The 24,044-nt window shown below is 36.2% G+C and overlaps 1 protein-coding gene across 1 annotated transcript; it reads left to right on the top strand.

The window, feature by feature from the left end:
- The first annotated feature begins 169 nt into the window (after positions 1 to 169).
- Positions 170 to 22,078, top strand: LOC115436381 (zona pellucida sperm-binding protein 3-like). Its single transcript, XM_030159244.1, has 12 exons — positions 170 to 556; positions 642 to 744; positions 1,150 to 1,268; positions 1,346 to 1,464; positions 3,237 to 3,340; positions 6,046 to 6,223; positions 7,901 to 8,018; positions 8,961 to 9,052; positions 10,183 to 10,286; positions 12,480 to 12,605; positions 12,706 to 12,821; positions 21,995 to 22,078. The coding sequence occupies exons 1-12, from the start codon at positions 170 to 172 to the stop codon at positions 22,076 to 22,078; spliced, it is 1,650 nt and encodes a 549-aa protein (XP_030015104.1).
- Positions 22,079 to 24,044: the final 1,966 nt, after the last annotated feature.

Here is a 24,044-nt window from a genome sequence, read left to right as displayed (position 1 = left end):
ACAGGGGAGGAAAGGAAGGCTTCAAAGATTGAATCCCTCAAGCTGGAATCCAATCAAGTCATTAAGAGGAGGTGGGCCGGCCAAGATGCCAAATTTTAGTTTCTGGTTACAAGACAAAGGGAGCTCTCTGAAAACACCAAAAAATCAGGGTTTTGAGTGATAAGCTGCAATGGGGTTCAGAGATGTGCTTTTGTTAGGCTTCATCCTTCTCCTCTCAGGTGATAATCTTTGTGCTGTGACACAAAATTGGTTAAATCCTAATGAGGCTCTGAATCAGATTCCACAAGAAGAGAAAGAAGTGGCTTCAGAGTTGCCGAGATCTGTGCAAACAAACAGATCCGAGCAAAGCGATCATCCCTCTGTCGACTACAAGCTCAAGAGCAGCCTCCGTAAACAAACACTGCTCCAGCGTCCTGAGGCGAAAGAGCAGATGCAAACTTTTCAAAACCCTCAGAGATCTGAAACTGCAGGAGAACTGACCCCAGAACAGCTGCAGCCAAAGGCAGCTGTCCAAAACATACCAGTCCTGGAACCTCCTGTCAAACAAGAATCAAAGGTACCTTCAGAGGGGTTTATCTTTGTGATTTCACTGCGGGGTTTTGAAGTCCATATCTTTTAAGGGTTGTTTAATTTCTGTCCAGGTGTTGGTGAAATTTGAGCAGTGGGTTCCTGTCGCCGCCGACAGCGTTGCAGTTCAATGTGGTGAGGGAGGGGTCACCGTAAAGGTCAAACAGAACTTCCTAGGTGAGTCATTTATTAATCTGAAGTGGGTTTTTTTCTTACACCGGGAGAAGAGCTGGTAAAAACACAGAACAGGTCCATTTTGATCTGATGTTGGTAAAAGAAAAGGTCAAATGGGAGAACTGAGGATGGGACACTCAGCGCTGATGACTGTAAATGGCACAGACTATGGACCCACTGATCAATATTATGTTTCCTCTTATTTCTACACTCCGAGAAAAGGGGGCATTCGACTTGGCTTTTCCCTGCTTAAACGCTGTCTTTCACAGCAATGCATTAAGAAACCTTTTTATTTGTCCTGTGGCTGAACCTGCACTTGCTGTGAGTGTTATTGACTGAAGCAGGAAAAGGAATGGCCTCAGGTAATGGTCCTAATTTAAGCCCAGTCGCTCCTCTTCTCTTCCCTAGGTAACGGTCAGTTGATCCGTCCAAGTGATCTGACCTTAGGAGGCTGCGCTGCCCAGGACGCCGCAGACCACATCCTGCATTTCCAGGCTGATTTGCAAGAGTGCGGTAGCACGAAGACGGTATGTGTGTGCCTGTCTGTTTCAAAGTGTCCGCCTGTTCTGCTTTTGTCAAAATAACAGTTTGGTGCTTTCGTCAGATAACAGAAGATACCCTCATCTACACTTTTTCCCTGATTTACACTCCAACACCCATTGGAAGCACCTTCATTTTAAAGACCAACCCTGCTAAGGTGGAAATTGAATGCCACTATCCAAGGTAAAGTCTCATTATCAGGCATATCATTAGCCTGATGCGCTAAAGCCCAGTCCTGCTGCTAACACAGACAATCACACTGTTTGCCTCTTAAAGCAAGTGTTTGAGAGATGGTGGGCAGTTTTATCCAGGGATGGGATGTGCGTTGGAATCCGATCTTGATCTCAATCTCCATCATGGGTTAATATGATGCAAAAAAAGTCAGTCATGAATTTTTTTTTTTTTTTGCATGCAAAGCTTGTTGAGATTAGGATTTTAGCTGTATGTACTGATGTGTCTTTTGATGTTTTTAAGAAGATGTAGGAGGCTGCAGCCTTTTTATACAGAAGCAAAAACATCACATTTTCCACGTTTGGTTTCCAAATTGTATAGAATATACCTGGTTTAACCCATAAAAACCCAAACATCCACCACTGAACAAAATTGTCAACTAATCTAAACTGTTTAATACTTGTTGATCCATTAATTCTATCAATACATGTAAATAACTGATGTAAAATACAGTTTGACATCTTTTCATGGACATCAAATATGACCCATTTGGATGTTCAGAGGCTCCATAGTTACCTTGGAAACACCGTCATCTTCTACAACATTGATTCACTAGTAAAACTCATGGAGTTGGATCAAAGACAGTGGATGGACACACTTGTTTTATGTTCAGTTAATGATGTCTTTGTTGAAAAAGTAACTTTATTCTGTTTTCTGTTTCTTGGAAAATAAACCTCAAATTTAATCAGAGTTTTAATGAACATTTACATCATCAGTGAATAAAATAGAGAAAAACACCCGATTTTCACTGAAAAAATCCAAAATACACAGGACAATATTATAATAAATGGTGATCAATCACTTAAGAAAAGTTAAATAGGGAAAAAAATCATTTGGGAAGTATCACAAAAGTAGCACTGGGTCTTTATGGGTTAAAATAACCCAAACACTGCTGCGGTTCATAATGACAATACTCGTCAAAATCGACATATTCATTTGCCTAATGACTGACTTTTTTTGTTTTCATGCAAGCTGTACACATGGATGGCCCAGTGAAAATAATACTTTATTACCAACATTGGAAGGAACATAAACTATAAAAATAAGATGCGCATTAACATGTCAAGCCTCCAAATTGACTATATATCTTTAAGTTTACCCACTCTCAGTTAACACCCTTTTAATCCCTATGAAGAGATGATCTAATTCCAATCCTGGTCCTCGAGTGCCGGTATCCTGCATGTTTTAGATATCGCAAAATTGAATTAAGCAAAAAAATCTTGAATTAAGCAACAAAATCTTGAATTAAGCAAAAAAAAAATCTGCCAATGGAACAAATGAAAATTATCTTGTAAGATTTCTTGAAATAAGATTTTCAGGATCTATTGTCTAAAAATAAGTTCTTTATATCTCACTGAAAACTTACTCTTTAAGTGGTGATGTCTTATTTTAAGTGTGATGAGATATTTCGACTAGAAATGAGAAAAAATACACTTGGTAAGATTTAGATTTTTGCAGTGTGAGATTGAAAATGTCTGTCCTTTATCGGCCGTGTCCGAATGTCTATTACTGCTGCTCAAACTGTTTCATGAAAGGATGCATTGAAGCACCTTTCTTTAAGATACTTCTGGGCCATTTCACTCAGTTAAGCAGAAGACATTAAAAGACACTATTAATGCTCCCTACCCCAGTATATTCACAGCGTACCCTCCGGGACTTAAACCCACTTTGATGAGCCCCTCATCTTTCTGAAACGCCTGTCCTTGCTTTACTCGTTCTCACAGGAGGCATTACGTGAGCAGCAAATCCATGAGGCCTACCTGGAAGCCATTCGCCGCTTATAAGCAAGCAGAGAACCAGCTGCACTTCTCCCTGCGCCTCATGACAGGTGGGGGACGCACCAAAAACAAACTTAGAGCAGTCAAAATGTACATTTGCACCCGGCACTGTGGCTAATTTCCCCAGCGAAAGGCGTAATTGCAATCACCGTAGGCCTTGCAGCCCTTTTCTGTGACTGTTTAAGATGCTAAACAGTGACTTGATAAACAAAAGTGAAACTTGCGCGCATGGTGATGAGATGAAATTGCATGCCTCGTAGGGTGGAGCTGACCCAGTGGGGTCACTTCCATGGTACATGATCAATAAACTGCTGATTATCTTTTCTAATTAATTCCAAGCTAGATGGCTGAAGAAAATTGCTGTTATTCATCCTACCTCACTACATCTCTCATGTGATGAATTTATTGCAATATTTGCACTCAGTGTAATTATAAAACAAATTAAAGAAGTTTTAAAGTAGTTTTTGCTGGCACAGACCCTTTAGTTACTTTTCAGATGATTTGACACAGTGGATAATATAAGATACATTAAACTGAGTACATTTACATTGCAAATTAATCCATTTTCTTTTTCATATTTTTAGTTTAGGCCTGTTGGATATGGGTGCTTCTATGAAACTGGTCCCTAAAAATAGGACATGGGTTAAAAATTCAAGCTAGATGTAGACTAATGTTAGGAAGCAAGTTTGGAAGCACTTTGAGTCTATTTTAAAAATAAATACTCACTGAGACAAAAGAGTAACTATTTTTCAGATAAAACACATTTTTAAATTATATTTAATACAAAAATCTGCATGTAACACGATAAAAAGGACACAAAAATTCAGCACTATTGTTTTATTGAATATCTTTTTATTCTCTCACAGGTACAATTTGGAAATTGAATTAATTATGCAAGGCTGAGTGTTTGACAAAAATGACAGCTGTTGCAAAATCATTTGTGTTTAACTGGGCACGTTCTGCATGTAACATTAGTGGACACGATGGGTTACATACAAAACCTGGAATGAGACTGAGATTCATGACAAACCCACATGTTTGGATTAGAAAAACTACTAGGATCAACACATTTAACACAGTGTCTTTATGTATAGTGGTTTCTAAGACCATTTACAGCCATGTTTTCCAGATCAAATGCACTGACACCTAGGTAGTTTTTCCTGTCCCAATTTCGGTCCTATTTTTGGACCCAATATTTTATTAAAAATGCAATAACTTTGGGATGGCTCAGGGCAAGAGTATAATTTTTTTTGCATTTATCTGAGGTCATCATTAGGTACATCCTGGGGGGAAATATGTCTACATTTCTCTTTTATTATTGGGTCTAAAAAGCTGGTAAAATGTCAGATATCAAAACGTACATACCCAGTTTCAAAGAAGAACCAATATGCTAATGTTCTGGTTTTATGAGGAATAAAAACAAAGATGAGAGAAAATCCCCCAAAAAATCCATGTTTCTTTTCAGAAGGACAAGCACAGGTACTGTTAAACATTATATTAGAGGATATTAACAAGTTTGTAGATCTGAACAAATACTGAAAACACCACCTTTTTCCAGTAGGAACAAAAGAGGAATTTTAGAGGAACACTGGCCATTACATGACTTATTCAGAAGATTGTCTTTGTCAGAATTGGACAAAATCCAGAATGTTAGTGCACATTCCTTTAGTCGACTTGCATTTCAAATGGTCTAGAGTTGGTATCATCTGAACCAAACAATGAATTCAGCCTCTAAATTTATCAAATCACTCAAATCATCATATATCACCAATAGTCAATAACTGGAGAATAAGTCAAATTTTTTCTGTCCCATTAATTATCCGTTGTCCTTGTATATAACATGACTTTATTGCATTTCAATGCACTTAAATGGACTCTTAAGAAGTTGAAGGAAATTCTGAAACTTTTAACTAGTCGTTTTTAAGCACATATACTCACTTTTGGCTTCTTATGTCTTATATTTTGTCAGCAGCTGTAAAAAATAATCATGTTTTTACCTAAATTTGTCTGTTTAATTTCGGTAAATGCTCATATCAGTCAATATCTTCTCAAAAAAAAACAACTATGAACTATAAAAACAGTCAAACTGAAAACATCGGATATGAATTAGCTGCTTCTTATGTGATTAATATAGTGCAACATTTCTATGGACTCATGTAGTTATGAAGGAAAAAGGAAAAATCAAACTTTTAACCTAGATTTAATGTTCTTTTCAGTTGAACATTGGACCCAGTGGATATAATATATATAACTTCTAAATTCTGACACAGATTTCATCAACAGCTGCAAAAAATAGACATTTTTACACAAATTTGCCGTAGTTTAATTTCAATAAAATCTTCAAATCAGCCCGTATCTCATCAAAACTCAAACTTCAGGAAAAAAAAGTTGAAAAGCTGGAAACTCTGTCTCATTGATCATCTTTTGTCCCTTTTTATATAACCTCGCTACTTCTCATGTGATTAATTTATTTTAATATTTGCATGGACTCTATGTAGTTACGAAGGAAATTATGGAAGTTTTAAACTAGTTTTTGCCGGCCCAGACCCTCTCACTCAGGTTACTGATGATGCTAATTCATTTACGGCCTTCTTTAAAGTACTTTAGTCTTATTGTTACTGTACCTATATCTTATTCTGTGCTGCTGCAGTGATCCAGTCGTCCCCCACAGGCATCATTTAACTTTGATCTAATCAGATTGATGGCCCCAGCATTACTTTTCCACTTATATTCTTCCCTTTTTGGATTTGATTAGAGGACTGGCAGTCGCAGAGGCCTTCCAGTGTGTACTTCCTGAGTGACGAGATGCACATGGAGGCGTCGGTCCTGCAGGGTCACCATGTCCCGCTGAGGGTCTATGTGGACAGCTGCGTGGCCACCGCAGACCCCGACCCCAGTTCGCATCCCAGATACGTCTTCATCAGCAACCACGGGTTAGAACAGTGTTTTTCAACCTTGGGGTCACCTAAAATTTCTAGTAACTGGTAAAAATAAAAAAAAAAAAATGAATAATTTTTTTAATGATTCAATATATATTTCATTATAATAAAACACCACACACTTTAACCCTAATAAAAATGTAGTTCAAATAAAATGCAGGATATAATATGAGAGGACATACGGTTGACCCGATCATGTGACCACGTGCATTAATACACTTCAACCTGCTCAGAGTATATGTATTTATATTATACATTATATATCCTAAATCAGTGTTTTTCAACCTTTGTCCAAACAAATGTACCTTTAGTTAAACCAGGCATTAAAATGAACAAGAAATTGAAGAAAATAAGGGGTGGTCTACTAATTTTTTCTGCAACTGTACTTTGAAATAAATCTCCAACACTTATATGAGGTGTAAAAATGAACATAGTGTCTGTTTATGCATCTGTTCTCTTGTGATACCGCTATATTTAGTCAGTCCAAATATCTTGGTAACATTGATTTTCCTCAAATATAACTTACAGGGTGGGGAAGCAAAATTTACAATGAACATTTAGTTGTTTTTTCTCAGCAGGCACTACGTCAATTGTTTTGAAACCAAACATATATTGATGTCATAATCATACCTAACACTATTATCCATACCTTTTCAGAAACTTTTGCCCATATGAGTAATCAGGAAAGCAAACGTCAAAGAGTGTGTGATTTGCTGAATGCACTCGTCACACCAAAGGAGATTTCAAAAATAGTTGGAGTTTCCATAAAGACTGTTTATAATGGAAAGAAGAGAATGACTATGAGCAAAACTATTACGAGAAAGTCTGGAAGATACTATTAAAGAAGAATGGGAGAAGTTGTCACCTGAATATCTGAGGAACACTTGTGCAAGTTTCAGGAAGCGTGTGAAGGCAGTTATTGAGAAAGGAGGAGGACACATAGAATAAAAACATTTTCTATTATGTACATTTTCTTGTGGCAAATAAATTCTCATGACTTTCAATAAACTAATTGGTCATACACTGTCTTTCAATCCCTGCCTCAAAATATTGTAAATTTTGCTTCCCCACCCTGTAGTTTCAGGCTAGAAGAAACCACACCAATCAGTTTTTCCTTTATCATTTTATTTCTGCATATTTTATGTTACATTTTTGGGTTAGGTAAAATGATTAGAGCCTGTAAAAATATTAAGTTATTATTATTATTATTATTATTATTAAATGTAAAAACTTTCCTAATTTAATTTTACTGTTTTTGTAGTAGTAGTAGTAGTAGTAGTAGTAGTAGTAGTAGTAGTAGTAGTAGTAGTTTATTCAGTCATGACAACACCAAATATTGTACACTGTATTGACATTTCATGCAAAGGAAAGAAAAAGAAACACAGAATCACAAAATCAAGAATCTTGTGTTGAATAATGTGTTGAATAATGACTGAAAAGGTATAGGCACTTAAACACAGAGAAAAATTGTCATTATTTCTAGGTTATTATGCTATTATTTTTACAGATTTAGCTGTATGTGTCCCTGTTTGACACCCCTGATCTATGTCGTCTGCTGCAGTTGCATTTCATGTCAGGAGCATTTATTGTCCTAAGAGGTTGGAGTGACTGACCATATTTGTGTTTCTGAACATGAATCCTGTGCATGTGCCGTTTTTATTGCCATTTAAGGTGTTTAACTGATGCTAAGCTGACAGGAGCCAAGTCTTACTTCATGCCGAGAAAGCGCGAGGATAAACTTCATTTCCAGCTGAAAGCTTTCAGGTTCCAGCAAGATCACAGGAATTTGGTAAGTACAGCGAGTCAGAGACGTGTTTATAGAGTTTAAAGCTGCAGATCATGCATCACACAGCCAGACATTTGACTCTTCAGGTCTCAGCCCCTTTTTTTTTTTTTTTCCCCATTTTGCGTTTTTCTATGCACAGCAGAGGTGTGACGGGCCAACGTTCAGTCAACGAGGTGTTAGTTTAAACATTCTCTGCTCTTCTAATAGTCTCCTATGCGCGAGGTTGGCGCCTACTGTCAGCACTGGCGAGTGTTTGAGGAGTGTAAGACCCTCAGATTACACTGTGTTTGGGAGGTTGTGATGCCATCTGTGCTGCCTTTCAGAACTCTCCATCTGTCATATACGTATAAAAATAACCAATTATAAATACCCCCGAAATCTAACACAAAGTCCTCGAAATATGTGTTTGTTACGGTGGCTGACAAGGGCCAAACACATTGCAACGGCTGCAAGTACAGAAAGGATACAAATTCACAAACTTAAACACAAGTCTAAACGAGGTACAAAAAGAGGAACGTGGTGCAAATGAAAAAATGCACCGCAAGAAACAAAAACAAATGCATATTATCAAATGCTCTGCAAATAAAGAAACGATGCAAACCAAGAAAACATCTGTAAATGAAAAACGCAGGGAGCACCATTCATAGACAACACACTAGTGTCAAATAGAATCAAATAAGTCACATGACCGAGCTCCACTGTAACTTCTATTTGTTCCCACTGTAGTTTGAAACCCTGTCAGTCAGCTGTTCTGTCTCTCTCTCCATCCTGTGTATTATACCTGTGTACTTCAGTGCTAATATATATATATATATATATAAGGCTATAATAATACCTGAGGGCAAATAGACTTCTTAATCACCCATGGAGAACATTAAAAAAAAATGCGCTTTTTAATCTACAAAAAAATAAGGCACTTTAACCTGTCACATGTTCTCCTCGTAGCTTTACATCACATGCAAAATGAGAGCGACGACGGTCTCCGTTCCCTTCGACTCACAAAATAAAGCTTGTTCGTTCCTGACTGAAGCCAACAGGTGAGTGACCTCAAACGCATCACTGGGCCACAAAACAACTATCATATTCCCATTCTAAGAGTTTCAGTGTTCTGGTACTGAACTTAACTTTACTGCTGTGTACAGGATAGAAGTCTTAGGCCACAAATAGGTTTGTTGTGTTAATGTAAATGTACACTGCATTAAAATACAACCAGGATATTTGGGGAAAAAAATGGTCCAGTACTTTTTTTGCGACATGCCTTTTAAAGATTTCCTGCATTGTATTATGGTTCTTTTACACCAAATTTCATTCGGCACATCATACTTTTCTTATTGTTTGGGCTACTTTTCACATTATATACAGTCTCTAGCTTAAAAAAGTAAAATTTGTTCTGATTTTGTCTGTTTTTTTTTTTTTTATAATATCGTGCACATGTATGTTCTTGGTGTATCTAAACAAAAAAAAAAATGGACGAAAAAATAAACGTATGCTGTAGTAGGCTTAAGACACTTGTGCATTTCTGTATTTTGACAAATATTTTATCGTTGTAATGGTTGTGAATGTCAATTCTGCTGCTATGTTTCTGAAATGTTGTGCTTTTAAAGATGATTACAACCACAAATAACATACATGCATCTTGCTGAATCACACTCATGAACTATAATATTCATGAAAGCCAAATAAACTATAACTGTTCATCTCATTCTATCTCTAACATTAATTTTCAATTCCATCTTTTTTCATTTTTTTATTCTTTTCAACTCTTCATTGTGTTTCATATATTATATTATTGTTTTTTTTGTTATGTCTCAGGAGTTGTATTCACCATGTTGCTCATTGGTTTCTTCTCAAATAATTTAATAACATGAATTCGGATACAGAAGATGATCCAAAGGGGAAAATAACCATCTGCTTTCTTCAACATTCACTCAAGAACACAAATCAGTCTGCTTGGAATCTGGCAAGAAATAATGATGTGATAGTTATCAATGTTGTCTGACACAAATGTGTAATATGTGCCATATTTCTCAGCTCTGCACAAAAGTAGTCATTTTTCTCAGTCCTTTTTTTCTAAACGTCTTCAAAGAAATGTGGATGACCTGAGTGTTTGTAGTTTTTAATGATGTGATAGTGTATATGTTTAACAAGGTGTATTGTGTGTGCACAGATGGGTGGCATCAGGTGGAGACAATAAGGTGTGTAGCTGCTGTGAAACCAGCTGCAGTGCACAGAGATGGAGAAGAAGCCTCGAAGCAGCAGAGGCAGATGCTGGTACAAGCTAAGCAAACATTACATTACACTCAGAAACCATTTGAAACACTTGATCTTTGGCATCCAAAAATGACTTGCATTAAAAAACAAACATGATCTGAAGAGGTAGCATTACCTTCACCACTACAAAATGGAGCTCGGATGTTGTTGCTGTGGGGCGGAAACCTCGTAAGTCCATTTTTGGTCTTTATTTATTTATTTTTTGTCTGGTCAGTCTTCCCATTGGCCTAACTGTTTTAGAAATACAGGGTGACACAAAAAAACCGGAACTTTTTAACAATCCAATAAAACCAAGAGTGATGGAAGAAAAATATTTTATTCTTAGTAATTGAAACCTTAAAACATGCCATTTAAGAAACAATGATGGAATTTTCATTTTTTAAAAATTACTTCCTGTAGATGGCGTCCTCCTGTACGAATGCGTTCTTGAAATCTGCTGTTGAGATTCCTCATTGACCGCTGCAACATCTCAGCTGGGATACTGTGAATTTCATCCTGAATTCTCTGTTTTAACTCATCCAGAGTTCTTGGTCGAGTCGTGTACACTTTACTCTGAGATCGCCCCACAAGAAAAAATCACAAACGGACAAATCTGGTGATCTAGGGGGCCAGGGAACGTTACCGAATCTTGAGATCACACGGTTACCGAACAATTCTCGCACACCCGCCAATGGTTACTAAAATGGGGGTGTGTTTACTTGCTCAAGGTCACTGTCTCGCAGTGCTGCCACTTGCTCGTGTCTGCCAATAAGCACTTCAAAAATTCCCGTTTTTTTGGGTCACCCTGTATTTAACCAAAGAAAATGGTTGAAAATGGCTTGTGACTACATCTCTTAACTCCATTCATTTATTTAGAATATACATAGTTTTTCCAGTTTCCTGAAAAATATCTTCCTGAATAGTGGATGTTTAATTCGTGTTCTGTTATCAATAAAAAAATTTAAAAAAAAGAAAAAAGACCAGGGTGGTGCGAGAGAAATGTCCAGATTCTGAGCAGCATTTCTAAGAACAGGTCAGTCATCTGTTTCATGTTCACCCTAAAATCCTGAAAACTCCTTTTCATCCAAGGTGACTGGGCAGCAAAGCAGAAATTATTCAATCACATTAAAACAATTCTGATTGGACCCCAGGGTGAGGAAATGAGTGACCGATGGTGAATTTACACTAATTTTACCTGTACTCTAGAACCCAGAGGTGAACATACAGGGTGGGGAAGCAAAATTTACGATGAACATTTGATTGTTTTTTCTCAGCAGGCACTACATCAGTTGTTTTGAAACCAAACATATATTGATTTCATAATCATACCTAACACTATTATCCATACCTTTTCAGAAACTTTTGCCCATATGAGGAATCAGGAAAGCAAACGTCAAAGAGTGTGTGATTTGCTGAATGCACTCATCACACCAAAGGAGATTTCAAAAATAGTTGGAGTGTCCATAAAGACTGTTTATAATGGAAAGAAGAGAATGACTATGAGCAAAACTATTAGGAGAAAGTCTGGAAGATACTATTAAAGAAGAATGGGAGAAGTTGTCACCTGAATATTTGAGGAACACTTGTGCAAGTTTCAGGAAGCGTGTGAAGGCAGTTATTGAGAAAGAAGGAGGACACATAGAATAAAAACATTTTCTATTATGTCAATTTTCTTGTGGCAAATAAATTCTCATGACTTTCAATAAACTAATTGGTCATACACTGTCTTTCAATCCCTGCCTCAAAATATTGTAAATTTTGCTTCCCCACCCTGTACAGTCGCGGAAAAAATTATTAGACCGTCAGAAGTCATCAAAAACAATAGTTATGCAATCAAGTACTAACTCCTACTAGTACTGTGTGTATCATGTGACTAAAACAGAAAAGAAAACATGGAATGCCTAAAAGCACTGTTTTTGACAGTACAATGCCATAGATATTGATGTAAGAACTGAAGTGATTTTGGTTATTATCAAGAAAACCCTGGAAAATGGATAAATATCAGCTCTGAAATTAAACTCTTTTGTTGTTATCATTATATTTGTCCAAACAAATGTACCTTCAGTTGTACCAGGCATTAAAATGAACAAGAAATGGAGGAAAATAAGGGTGGTCAAAAAAAAAAAATTTCCACGACTGCAAGAGGTTTCCGCCTGACAGTGACGGTGTGAATGTTTTTGCTCAGAGGTCTGAGGTGTAATGACCTTTGTCCAGATGTGCAGGTGGAGGGGACGGCTGTCCTCGGCCCCATCCTGTTGGAGGACACTCTGCAGACCGACCTGATGGAACCATCTGACCTTCATACTGAGCTGCAAACGCATCCTGAAGAGGCTGATGCAGGTAAATACCTAAAGTTGATTTTTAAACACACATACACACACACACACTGCTGAATAAGCAAGTGCCCATTAAAGTTTTTCTCGTTATCCTCCTTCCTCAGACTGCTCTGCATTGATAGCCCTGCTGTGTACTGTGGGTGCAGCGCTGGGTGTGGTTTTGCTGTTAGTAGTGGGGGCTATTGCCTCCAGCAGACGAGGCAAATCCACCGAGCGCTCTGTGTGTACTTGAATTAAAGCAATAAAACATTCATAACCCAGACTAAGTTTTCTTTAAGGTGCAGCCGCAGACTTGATCTATCACTCGCAGTGTTTGTAGAAGCAAACCTGCAGCACTCTTCGGTTCCCCCTGTATTTGCAGTATCTGTATAATATGGCACTGAGGTGCTTCTGCGCCGTGTTATAGGCTTCCTATTGACTGCCAGGGTTAAAAGGGGTTAAGCTGTAGTGACCAACACTGCAGAAAATGACCTGGCTATAAACCCTGTGCTGCTGCGTACACAAACAGCCACTGTATATTGCTTTAGTGTCAGCAGGCTTTGGTTGAAGAAAAGCAGCAGAGTTCAACAGTTTTGGATGCACCAAGAAGATATGTTCGAATATAGCATTTAGGGTTATTCAGTTTTTAGTGATAAAGTGATGGATTTGCTTTTTTGTCTTTTCATTTTGATTTCTGTGAATATTTTAAAATCCACAGGCACGTCAGATTTGTACTCGGCTTTTAAAGGAAGCTTACAAGATTTTTAAGTTGTATTAACTTAATATACTTCTTTGTTAAGTTAAAGGCAGAAATGTCTGTTCAAAATCAGTGTTATTAAGTTAAGACTGTTTAACTTGTTTTTCATTTAGACCAACTTAATAAAATAACTGATTTAAATGTGTACATGTAACAAACTTAATTTTTTTAGCAGAGAAAGCTCTTGATTTTAAGCTTAACTTACTAACCCCATGAATCATTTTTTAGAGTGCAGATGAACAAACTTTGACAAAACTATGAGGATGTGTCAGTCAGTTCAAATGGACTCACCAGTTGATACAGCATACACAAATATGGACACTAATAATCCACATAAGATACTGGATTTGCGTTGACATTCTAGAGATAGTCGCAGATAAAAAATTACCAGACCATCCCTTGTTTTCTTCAATTTCTTGTTCATTTTAATGCCTGGCACAACTAAAGGTACATTTGTTTGGACAAATATAATGATAACAACAAAAATAACTCATATTTTAATTTCAGAGCTGATATCTATCCATTTCCCATGGTTTTCTTGATAATAACCAAAATCACTTCAGTTCTTCCAACAATATCTATGGTATTGGACTGCCAAAAATAGTGCTTTTAGGCATTCTATTTTCTTTTCTGTCTGTGTTAGTCACATGATATACACAGGAGTTTGAATGTGATTGCATAGCCATTGTTTTTGATGACTTTTGACGGTCTAATAAGTTTTTCCACGACTGTACATCCATGATCTACTGCTGCAAAAGTTTCCTGCACTAGCTACCATTAGCTTCGCCATAGAAGCGGCTAATGTCTAAAGATGTCCGACTCCATGCACAACACAGATAATAATGCAAATTTTATTTAAGTGCAAGAGCAAATCTCAAACAAAAATGCATGAGAAAAACATTTGTTACTTTACATAGTTTGTGTTTTTAACCCTTTAATGCATGAATTATGAGAACCTTAGTCAAGATTTTTTTGTTCCTGAGTGTTTTTATTCCTCTTTAGGCATGAAAAAAACATGAGATTGAATTTTTTTAATGAACCTATTTTTTACAGAGTTTCAAAAATGTCCGCTCAGCTCGACACCATGTTTAATTTTTGAAGCAAAGAAACATGCATTTAAAACACAATATCAGAAAGTGATATACTGTTTGGAAACTATGAAATAAGAACATTTTTAATGCAGCTAATCTGATGGTTTTATTATATTTGCAATTTTTATTAGCAGTTGATTTACATTCAAACATGTTAATGCAAATCAGGCTTATCAAGAACAGCGAAGCTATTTGGGTTGATATGGGGTCGCCATTGGTTTGGGAGGGGTACACTTTGTGTGTCACAAAATCTTGTATCATAAAATGTGAATTTCTTTTTTTTTTTTTTTTTTTTTTTGTACTGTACTTTTGGAGATGCACAATGAAAATAAATAAAAAATTAATTTAAAAAAAAAAAAGAACAGCAAAATTACATTAATGGTATGAACTGCAGTGTATGTGATGGTGCATAAGCGTCCATTGTGTTGGCTGATCTGCAATGAAAACAACAAAACCCATGAAAATACAAGAGAACAGCTGTAGATTAGCAGTCCACTGTAGTGACCAGTATGCATGAAAGGGTTAAAGTGCTACCAGGTGACTGAATCTGCTGTATGACATGTACACGACATAGTAGGACAAACAACACAAGTGCCAGCATGAATACTTCACACGATATGACCCACGGTGCTGGTCTGTATGTTCAATTCATGCATGGATGATTTGTATGGCTAATTTTTCGGGAGCCCTCAGCCAGTCCAACCACCACACTGATCTCCAGGAGATAATTTAATGCACACTATTACTAGAGAACTGCCGTGTAATTCACTATAGCTGCATGAGATTTTTCCATCTTTATACTAATCTACATCTAAAACAAAGAACCTCAAAAAATAAATTGAAAAGCGCCGCCATTGGCTGGTAAAACATAATGTACCATCACAGTAACAATAGTCATATTTTAGCTCGAGGCCATTTTCGGATTTTTCCCTTTAATTCACCCCCTCCAGCTTTCTGCCAGTGGTGGAGTATTCATGAAATGGGGCTCATCATGAACTGTTGCTCACAAGCCCAGGAAGACGAATAGACATAATTAAAAAGCCCATAAAGGCAAGAGCAGGGGCTTTTATTACAGTAATATGTGAAGGCCTTGGTTTAATGGGGTGTTTGTTCCAGTGTGCAGGGTTGACGGCTGTGCTGGTTTACTGCCGGAGAGATGCTGACCCCCGCCTAGCTCCAACACACTAGAGGCTAATAAAAAGCCATAGCTAATGATGCACCAGCAGGACGTGTGACAACGACAAGCAAGCACACACAGAGGAAACGCACACCCACACGTCTCTTTAGAAAAAGGATTGTGATTTCCAGACAGAGGAGAAACAGCAGCAAAAATATATATATAGGTATTGACCACTAGGTGCTGTCCGGACAGTTTTCCATTAACTCTGTTTGCTTTGTTCTCTTTCTAGTCTGAGATGCTAACAACCAGCACCTCTAAAGCCAAGACGTTTCATGATTTAGAATATTGAGAAACAAAATCACTCATGTGACAACGTCTTTCTTCCGGCTCTATGTGCTGTTTTTGGCAATATTTTCACATAAGAAAAATTGTAGGGAAAGGTATGACTTTGGAAGAAATAAATACATTTAAAATTTATGATTTAAATTTTTAATAAAAATTCATAATTTAAAGATTCATAAAGTACACACTACATTAAAAAGTTTCTGTATTACCATCTGTGGAGTAAAACTGAGGAACAAATTGTGTGGGGAGATAAAACAAATATCAAACATAATTCAGTTTAAAAAAAGATTTAAAGAATTGATCCTTGACAGGTACAGTATTTCAGCCTTTCATGCGTCGCAGTCGCTACAGTGGACAGTTATTCTACAGGGTGGGGAAGCAAAATTTACAATATTTTGAGGCAGGGATTAAAAAAGACAGTGTATGACCAATTAGTTTATTGAAAGTCATGACAATTTAAATCTTCAAATCATATTTTACTGCATTTCTAACGGTCTTGTTGTCTACCTCAAGTTCAGTTGCCATTTTTCTCATGGATTTGGTTGGATCCTTTAGGATTTTGGATTTGAGAGCTTTAACCCTTTCATGCACGAATTATGAGAACCTTAATCAAAATTTTTTCCTGAGTGTTTTTATTCCTCTTTAGGCATGAAAAAAACTGTGATAGAAAATTTTCTTCTGAAAAATAAATAAAAAAAATAAAAAACAAATATATTTTTTTAAATACATAAAAAAAGTAATGACAGAAAAAATTCTTATGAGCCTATTTTTCATGAAGTTGCAAAAATATACACTCAGCTGGACACCACACGCTTAATTATTGACACACAGAAACATGTATTTACTGATAAATTGTGTGAAAACTGTGGGGAAGGCTTGTGATTCTGGGGGTTTATCCTCAGGAGAGATCTACACAATGTTACCAATTCATGTCAGAAAAGATATGTAGTGTCTTAAAACTTTAATAAAGATATGTGTAAAAAAACAACAAAAAGAACAACAAAACCCATGAATATACAAGATAACAGCTGTAGAATAGCTGTCCACTGTAGTGACCACTATGCATGAAAGGTTTAATAAAAGCTTCGGTACGTTTTTTTGTCGCTTCCTCCACTTCCAGACTTTCTCGTAATAGTTTTGCTCATAGTCATTCTCTTCTTTCCATTATAAACAGTCTTTATGGACACTCCAACTATTTTTGAAATCTCCTTTGGTGTGACGAGTGCATTCAGCAAATCACACACTCTTTGACGTTTGCTTTCCTGATTACTCATATGGGCAAAAGTTTCTGAAAAGGTATGGATAATAGTGTTAGGTATGATTATGACATCAATATAGGTTTGGTTTCAAAACAACTGACGTAGTGCCTGCTGAGAAAAAACAACTAAATGTTCATTGTAAATTTTGCTTCCCCACCCTGTACAGCTGCTCTATTGTAAAAATTCATGGTTTTTGTTGTTTTATGTTCATATCAGCCAACACAGTAGATGCTTTATGCATCATCTCATACATTGCAATTCACACAATTACTGTAAATTTGCTGTTCTTGCTAAACCTGATCTGCAGTAACATGTTTGAGTATAAATCAATTACTACTTGTTTTTAGACTATAATTAAGTTTTCTTTAAAAAAAAAAAAAAAGGTTGTTTTTTTTTCACATTATCTCCATGAAATAGTAATAACTAGTATTAGAATGTTAAAATGTGACAAAACATCAGATTAGCTGCATTAAAAATGTTTTTATTTCATAGTTTTCACACAGTATATCACTTTCTGTTATTGTGTTTTAAATACATGTTTCTTTGCTTCAAAAATTAAACGCATGGTGCCCAGCTGAGTGGACATTTTTGTAACTCCACAAAAAATAGGTTCATAAAAAAAGTCAATCACACTGGCTTTTTCATGCCATAAGAAGAATAAAAACAGGAAAAAAAATCTTGACTAAGGTTCTCATAATTAATGCATCAAAAGGTTAATAATGACAATGAGGGCTGTTTGTTTATGGATAATGTAATGATAAATCTGCTGTAATTATTGAAGAAAATTGAATTGTTGAGTCTGTTTGTATGACTGTACTGCCATGATCATACTGTTGTGTATAATTCAATTACTGCATTATGTATTTGTTGTGGTTGAATGCTAAAATTAGGAAAAATGTATTATTTGATTCTTGTGTTAAGTTAGTGATAAAGGTGTAGAAGCACTTGAGGGGTAGGATTAAATAAGTTTGTACTTCTTCCTTCTCCTTTCTGACCATGCAAAATTCAGACTTGAAGATTCTGTTCATTTAAATGTTATTTTTGTCTTAATCTGCTTCATTTTGTTTTATTTTGTTTCTTTGCAAGTTTTAAATAAATAAATAAATGAAAATATGGCAAAAATGTGTGGGACAAACAGAAGGTAAATGCAAATAAAGATGCTGTCACACCTATTTGATTTGATCCAGACTTATGATGGCAGGATGCGTTAGTCCACTTGGGTGTCATCCCCAAACTGTAGTGTGAAGGCAAAGCTTATTAAAACCAAATGTATAAATTATGACCAAACCGTGAACTTTAGAGTGGACTTTCTCGCAAATAGGAGTTTTGCTTACTGAAAGATGTTCTGAGGGCAAAAAACTGTTGTGACTGGTCCAATCAAAACAGAGGAGGGGCGGGACAAGTAAGCGCTAAGTGGCTAATGGTAGATAAATATAACTGCTTTCATGGGTAATACATACAGTTAATATTGTTAATATCGTCCATAGAAATACATACTGTCACATACTGTTACTACTGTAAATTTGCATCTATCGATATTGTCCATTTTATTTTTATTCTACTTAGCTCTAATCTTATGTTACTTTTAAAACTGACATTCTGTTTTATTATCTTATTTTTAATTTTGTAATTTTATATTCACTCTGTTCTTTTTCTTGTAGCACTGGTGTTTTTAAACCTACTCTATTCTATTCTATTCTATTCTATTCTATTCTATTCTATTCTATTCGAAACCCGACTTCTGGGAGATTCTTTGTGTTTTTTCCTTCTCTAACATACACTCGCACATCACTGACCTTCCTGATGCCCCATCTCATTTTTTTTTTCAGTAAAATGAATCTATTTAATAAGTAAATTAGTTGCATCTGTTTGTCTACTCTGGTATTTGTCATGACATTTTGAGTCAATTAATTTTTTTGCATCTGTTTTTCCAGTGTCATGATTTTGCTGCGGTCTATCATGGTGGATAATGATGGATCTCATTGCTGTTTCCTCATAAATGCTCATTTGAACAGAATCAAATCAATCCTCCACACGTATATCTGTACGACTTCGCAGTTTCAGTCGTGTAACAGGCTATAATTACCGACATAATCGCCCCGTAGACTATGTGGACTCACACTGGTGCATTAATTAACACCATCATATATATCAGGGATGACAGCAGTCAGTTCCCTGGTTGCTATAGTAACCTCATCATGCAAGTCTCATGTACACGTGTACTGTAAGCCTGTCCAATAATTAGAAAACCTTTGACATCAAAAATTGATCACGGCGGGTTTAACATGTTTTATAAGTAATTACATGACATAATACAGTAATGCCCATCGTATATGGTGACACTTCTATAGAAATTAACCCGAATAAATCTTTCCTTATGACGTTAAAAGGGGTATGTGATTTCTGCAGGATAAAACTGAAACTAAACTACACAAAGACATGACAAAACAGCTGCAGAGCTTATGAAAAGCCACAAGCTTTCAAGTTTTTCCAAAGGGGACCACAGAGGTTTGCAGACTTATATGGTTTAGATAAAGCATCTTTGATTTGGGCTGCAATAACAGGTGGACCATAATCCCACTGATGCACAAAATTTCACTACTTTATCTGTAAATTTGAGGATCTTTTTCTGTCTAATCTTAACTTAAGAGAAAAACAGAACAGAACAGAAGTTAAAAAAGTGTTGACAGTTACAAACTATATGCTCAGAAGTATTGGGACATATCACAGCTACAGTTTGTCGAACATCCCATTCCCATTGATTTGGAATATTATCATGATTAACAAAAAAAAAGTTTGTATTAATTATATTTAATAGTTATCATGATCGACGTTAAATTAATATGCCATAAAAACCCAGAACTACTTTTGTGACAGTTCCCAAATACATTTTTCTCTCTAGTTAACCTTTCTTAAGTAATTTATCTCAATTTCCTATAATATTATCTCTGTATTTAGCTTTTTTTTCAGTTAAGTCATGCATTTTCCTACATTTAATTCACTGATCATTGTAGATGTTTATAAAATTGAGGTTAATTATATCAGAAATAGAGAAAACTGCACCATAATCACAGGAGCTAAAAAAAAAAATTGTTACTTACCTTTGACAACAATATTACTTCATCAGTACATTACTTCTTGCTAGCTACTTCATCTAAATAAGGTACAAACAAGTGGCAAAATGAAGCAAATGGTAAGTTCAATACCAGTGTTTTATTAAATAACATAAAAACGTGCATTTTTATTGTATACTTAGCGCCATTAATAACGTGATTTGCTCAGGTGCCTATTTTATGTATGTTGCTCACAAAATGAGTAACACAGTTAACACCTGTATTTTTTTCATTCCTGACATGCGCAGTGTCAGCGTTTGGACTAATCCCTTAATGTCAAACAGAGTCGAATCTCTTGTACAGAGTGATGCTCGACTGGTAACTTTCAGTGTGGTCAACAGCTGATATAAAGCAGCAAAGAAAACCAAAATGTGTCCCAGCCAGCATGTCCATGTGGGCCCCAGATGGGTTACATCTGGACTGTGTATAAGGGTCCTAAGTGGGTTGGTCCACAGTTTCCATGGTGGCCCCAAATGTGACAGCCCAAATCAGAATCAGAATCTCTTTATTGTCATTGTACCAAGTACAACAAAACTGAGGTAGAGTTCTCTGGTTGAGTGCAAGAATTTACAGACAGACAACAAACATCAGTAAAACAACAACAACAAATATCAGTAAAAGGCACAGTTATTTACATTAAAAAATAAAAAGCATTGCAAACTGAGACATTTGTAAAACATAGAATTTAAGTAGTGCAAATAACATGAGAAGTACTGCAAATGATATGAAAGATAAATATCATGGGATAAATAGTGTGAAAAGTAAATAATAGGAGATATTCAGATCTCTGATTCTGATATGGGCAAACACATGTGGGGTCACCATGGAAACTGCGGACAAAACCACTTGGGACCCTTTGAATGACATTAACCTCCTCAGACCCAGGAAATGTCAGCAAAGTACAAGTTTTTTTTAGTTTTTTATTAAATAAGTGCCTGTACTGGAAACATGATGTAATAGTTTTTTCAGATGCAGTTTTTAAAATTTGTATGGAATGTCCTTTGTGGTGGACAGTTTTCTTTTTTTGTATAAAGTTGTGAAACTCTTGTTCACAAAAGTGGACAGAAAACCCATAGCTTGTTCTTAGGACGTTAAATGATGACACTTTCAACTTCTGAGTACCTGTACTCAGTGACTGAATAAACGTGTTAAGATGATTACAATTTGTCCACAATTCATTCTCTGATGGCCAGTGCTTCCCTCTTTAATATGAAGGTAACCCCAAACCAATTAATTAAAAATGTCTCCAACTATACATATTATTCTGACCTGTGTGTTTTTAATCCACATGTAGTTTAAACCCTCCTGACTGCACACACCTGGGACAGAAAGTGTCAGTATTTGTCACAGATCCTCTGCAGGGCCAGTAAAGAAAAAAAAAAAAAAAGTTTGAATGCCCCAAAGTGAGTAATTTTTTTTATTGTTTTCCAGGCAAACTCTGAAATACCATAAAAAAAAAAAAACTACAAAATGTCAGATTTGGGCCAAATAGCCTAAGACATGTCATCGAAAAACACTTCAACATAGACTTTCATTTCATAGATGCTTGAAAATAGTGCACATCATCAGTTTCATTCTGAAAGTTTGAGGTGCTTTTCGCTATTGCAGCCCGACTTTTGGATGTAAAATGCTCAAACAAATGTGTTTTTTAACTTCTAAATCTAGCCTGCAGCTGTAGCCGAGGACTCAACAGGGTGTAAAAGGTGTTAATGTCTTGTTTTGGCCGCAGAGGATGCTCATCATCATCATCATACTAGACATGGTCGCCCACCCACAGATGTCTAACAGTTTTGGCGGCGCCGACACGAGTTGACAAGGAAAGTGGCACGGAGTCCTGAATCAGCCATTTTCTCCGAGAGGATGCGTGACCCAGAGGGCACGAGTACGCACACACGCCGAGCCGACGAGCGCTTCCACTCTCCCAAACACACCAACAGAGACCATCAAAAGTAATGGTGTGTGTCCAGTGGCGGGCTGGGAGAGTCCTCTCATGTCTGGCAGCCATAACGATATTATTGCTGTAGATGGAGCGTGCTGGGGAATATTGTTCCACACCATTGGTATGCTGCAGACATCCACTGGTACCACACACCGGCGGTGATGACAGAAGTCGGTATTAACGCCAGACCTGTTGGTTGACGCTTTTGACAAGAAACCACAACATGCGGAGACGAAAACTGCAGTGGAGTTTAGCAGAGTGGATTTATGGGCTTTTCCCTTTTAACAAGGACAGACGTAGCTGACCATTATCAGAGAGATGCTCCTCTGTTATTACTCCCATGGCAGACAGCTCTATCATTTACAAGAGATCCTATCTGACTTTAATATCCACTTCCTCTGAATTTAAATAAATACCAAAAGCTGTTTCATTTACATCACGGAGTCTCATTGTGCTATTATCTAATATGATCTGCTATTATCTGTTAGTATTTACTGGGCCATTCCATCCTTGGCTCTTTCTTACCTTTGTTGGATTGTGCTTGTTGTTGTTTACCATCGTTGGTATGTGATTACACTGGGTTATAAAAAAATGTTTTTTGCAAGTTGTCTAGGTTTTTTAAACTGAATTAGGAGCATTTTGCACCGCTAAATCCAAAAATGACATCTGTTTTTCTCAATCAGGTCAGGTTTTTTTGCTAATTTGATTTTGAAAAATTTGGTCTTCTCACAAAATTGATTACATTTTTGTGACTTTATCAGTTGATTTTTTATATAGTTCTTACCCAAAATAGGTTTTAAGAGAAAAAAATCATTTTCTAACAGGATTCCTGTTAGGTACAATGGTGTATTCAGCGCAGATGTAGCAGAATACGTCAGGCTTATTTTTGCAAGATCTTCTAGTCGAAGCCATTTCATTCACCTGTAATATTAAAAAAACCATTAATCATAAATTGGCAAAAGTAAAATCTTCAGAACTCGTTTATTGCAAGAAATATGAAAGAATTTTGTATCATATGAAGTGAAAATGCCCATAAACGTAAGCAAAAATGTTAAAAAGACAATATGTAGCATAGTTCAGAAAGTTGACCTGATTGAGCAAAATTAAAGTGATTTTTGGATTCAGCACACCAAAATTATCCTAAATCAGCTCAGAACACTTAAACAATAAATTTGTTGTTGACCAGTGTTATTGTTGAAATTAATTGTATTATAAGTTATGCAGACGATCATTTAGATCATGGGTGTCAAATGCATTTTAGTTCAGGGGCCAAATTCAGCCAAACTTAGTCTGAAATGGGCCGGACCAGTAAAATAATAACATAATTAAATATAAATAATGTCAAATCCAAGCTTTCCTTACGTAATGAAAATGTTTACATCTACAAATAATGTGAATAACATGAACCTAACATTTCTTAAGGAAATTAAGTGCAATTTTAACAATATTCTGTGTCAGTTCATCATATACACCTGTGCATAACAACTTACAGACCACAGTGGATCAACAAATGCACAAAACATTTAGTAAGAAACAGAATATTGTCAAGATAACATGAAAATATTTATATTTACATTGAGAGAAATTTGAAGCTGTGAGTATTTATGTTATGATAATATTTTACTGATCTGTATGTGGAACTTGAACAAAAATTTTTCTGAATATCTTAAGTGTAATTTTACATTTCACAAATTCATCTCACGGGCCAGATTGGAACCTTTGGTGGTCCGCATTTGGCCCCCGGGTGACATGTTTCACACCCCTGATTTAGATAGTTACGAAGTGTCATATACATCAGTTTTCCTAATCTGTTTTCTATCGGTTATTTACATTATTAAGA

This window comes from Sphaeramia orbicularis, chromosome 2 (genome assembly GCF_902148855.1).
Source record: "Sphaeramia orbicularis chromosome 2, fSphaOr1.1, whole genome shotgun sequence".
Taxonomy (NCBI): Eukaryota; Metazoa; Chordata; class Actinopteri; order Kurtiformes; family Apogonidae; genus Sphaeramia; species Sphaeramia orbicularis.
The sequence above is the reverse complement of the archived record's forward strand: the minus strand, read 5'-3'. Positions and strand labels throughout refer to the sequence as shown.

What these genes read in the sequence shown, in the direction of transcription:
- LOC115436381 (XM_030159244.1), top strand. Translation starts at nt 170, where the DNA reads ATGGGGTTCAGAGATGTGCTTTTGTTAGGCTTCATCCTTCTCCTCTCA. An exon ending in AGTGCGGTAGCACGAAGACG is followed by an intron (nt 1,269 to 1,345) that starts GTATGTGTGTGC and finishes TGCTTTCGTCAG; the next exon opens with ATAACAGAAGATACCCTCAT. An exon ending in TCCTGAAGAGGCTGATGCAG is followed by an intron (nt 12,606 to 12,705) that starts GTAAATACCTAA and finishes CTCCTTCCTCAG; the next exon opens with ACTGCTCTGCATTGATAGCC.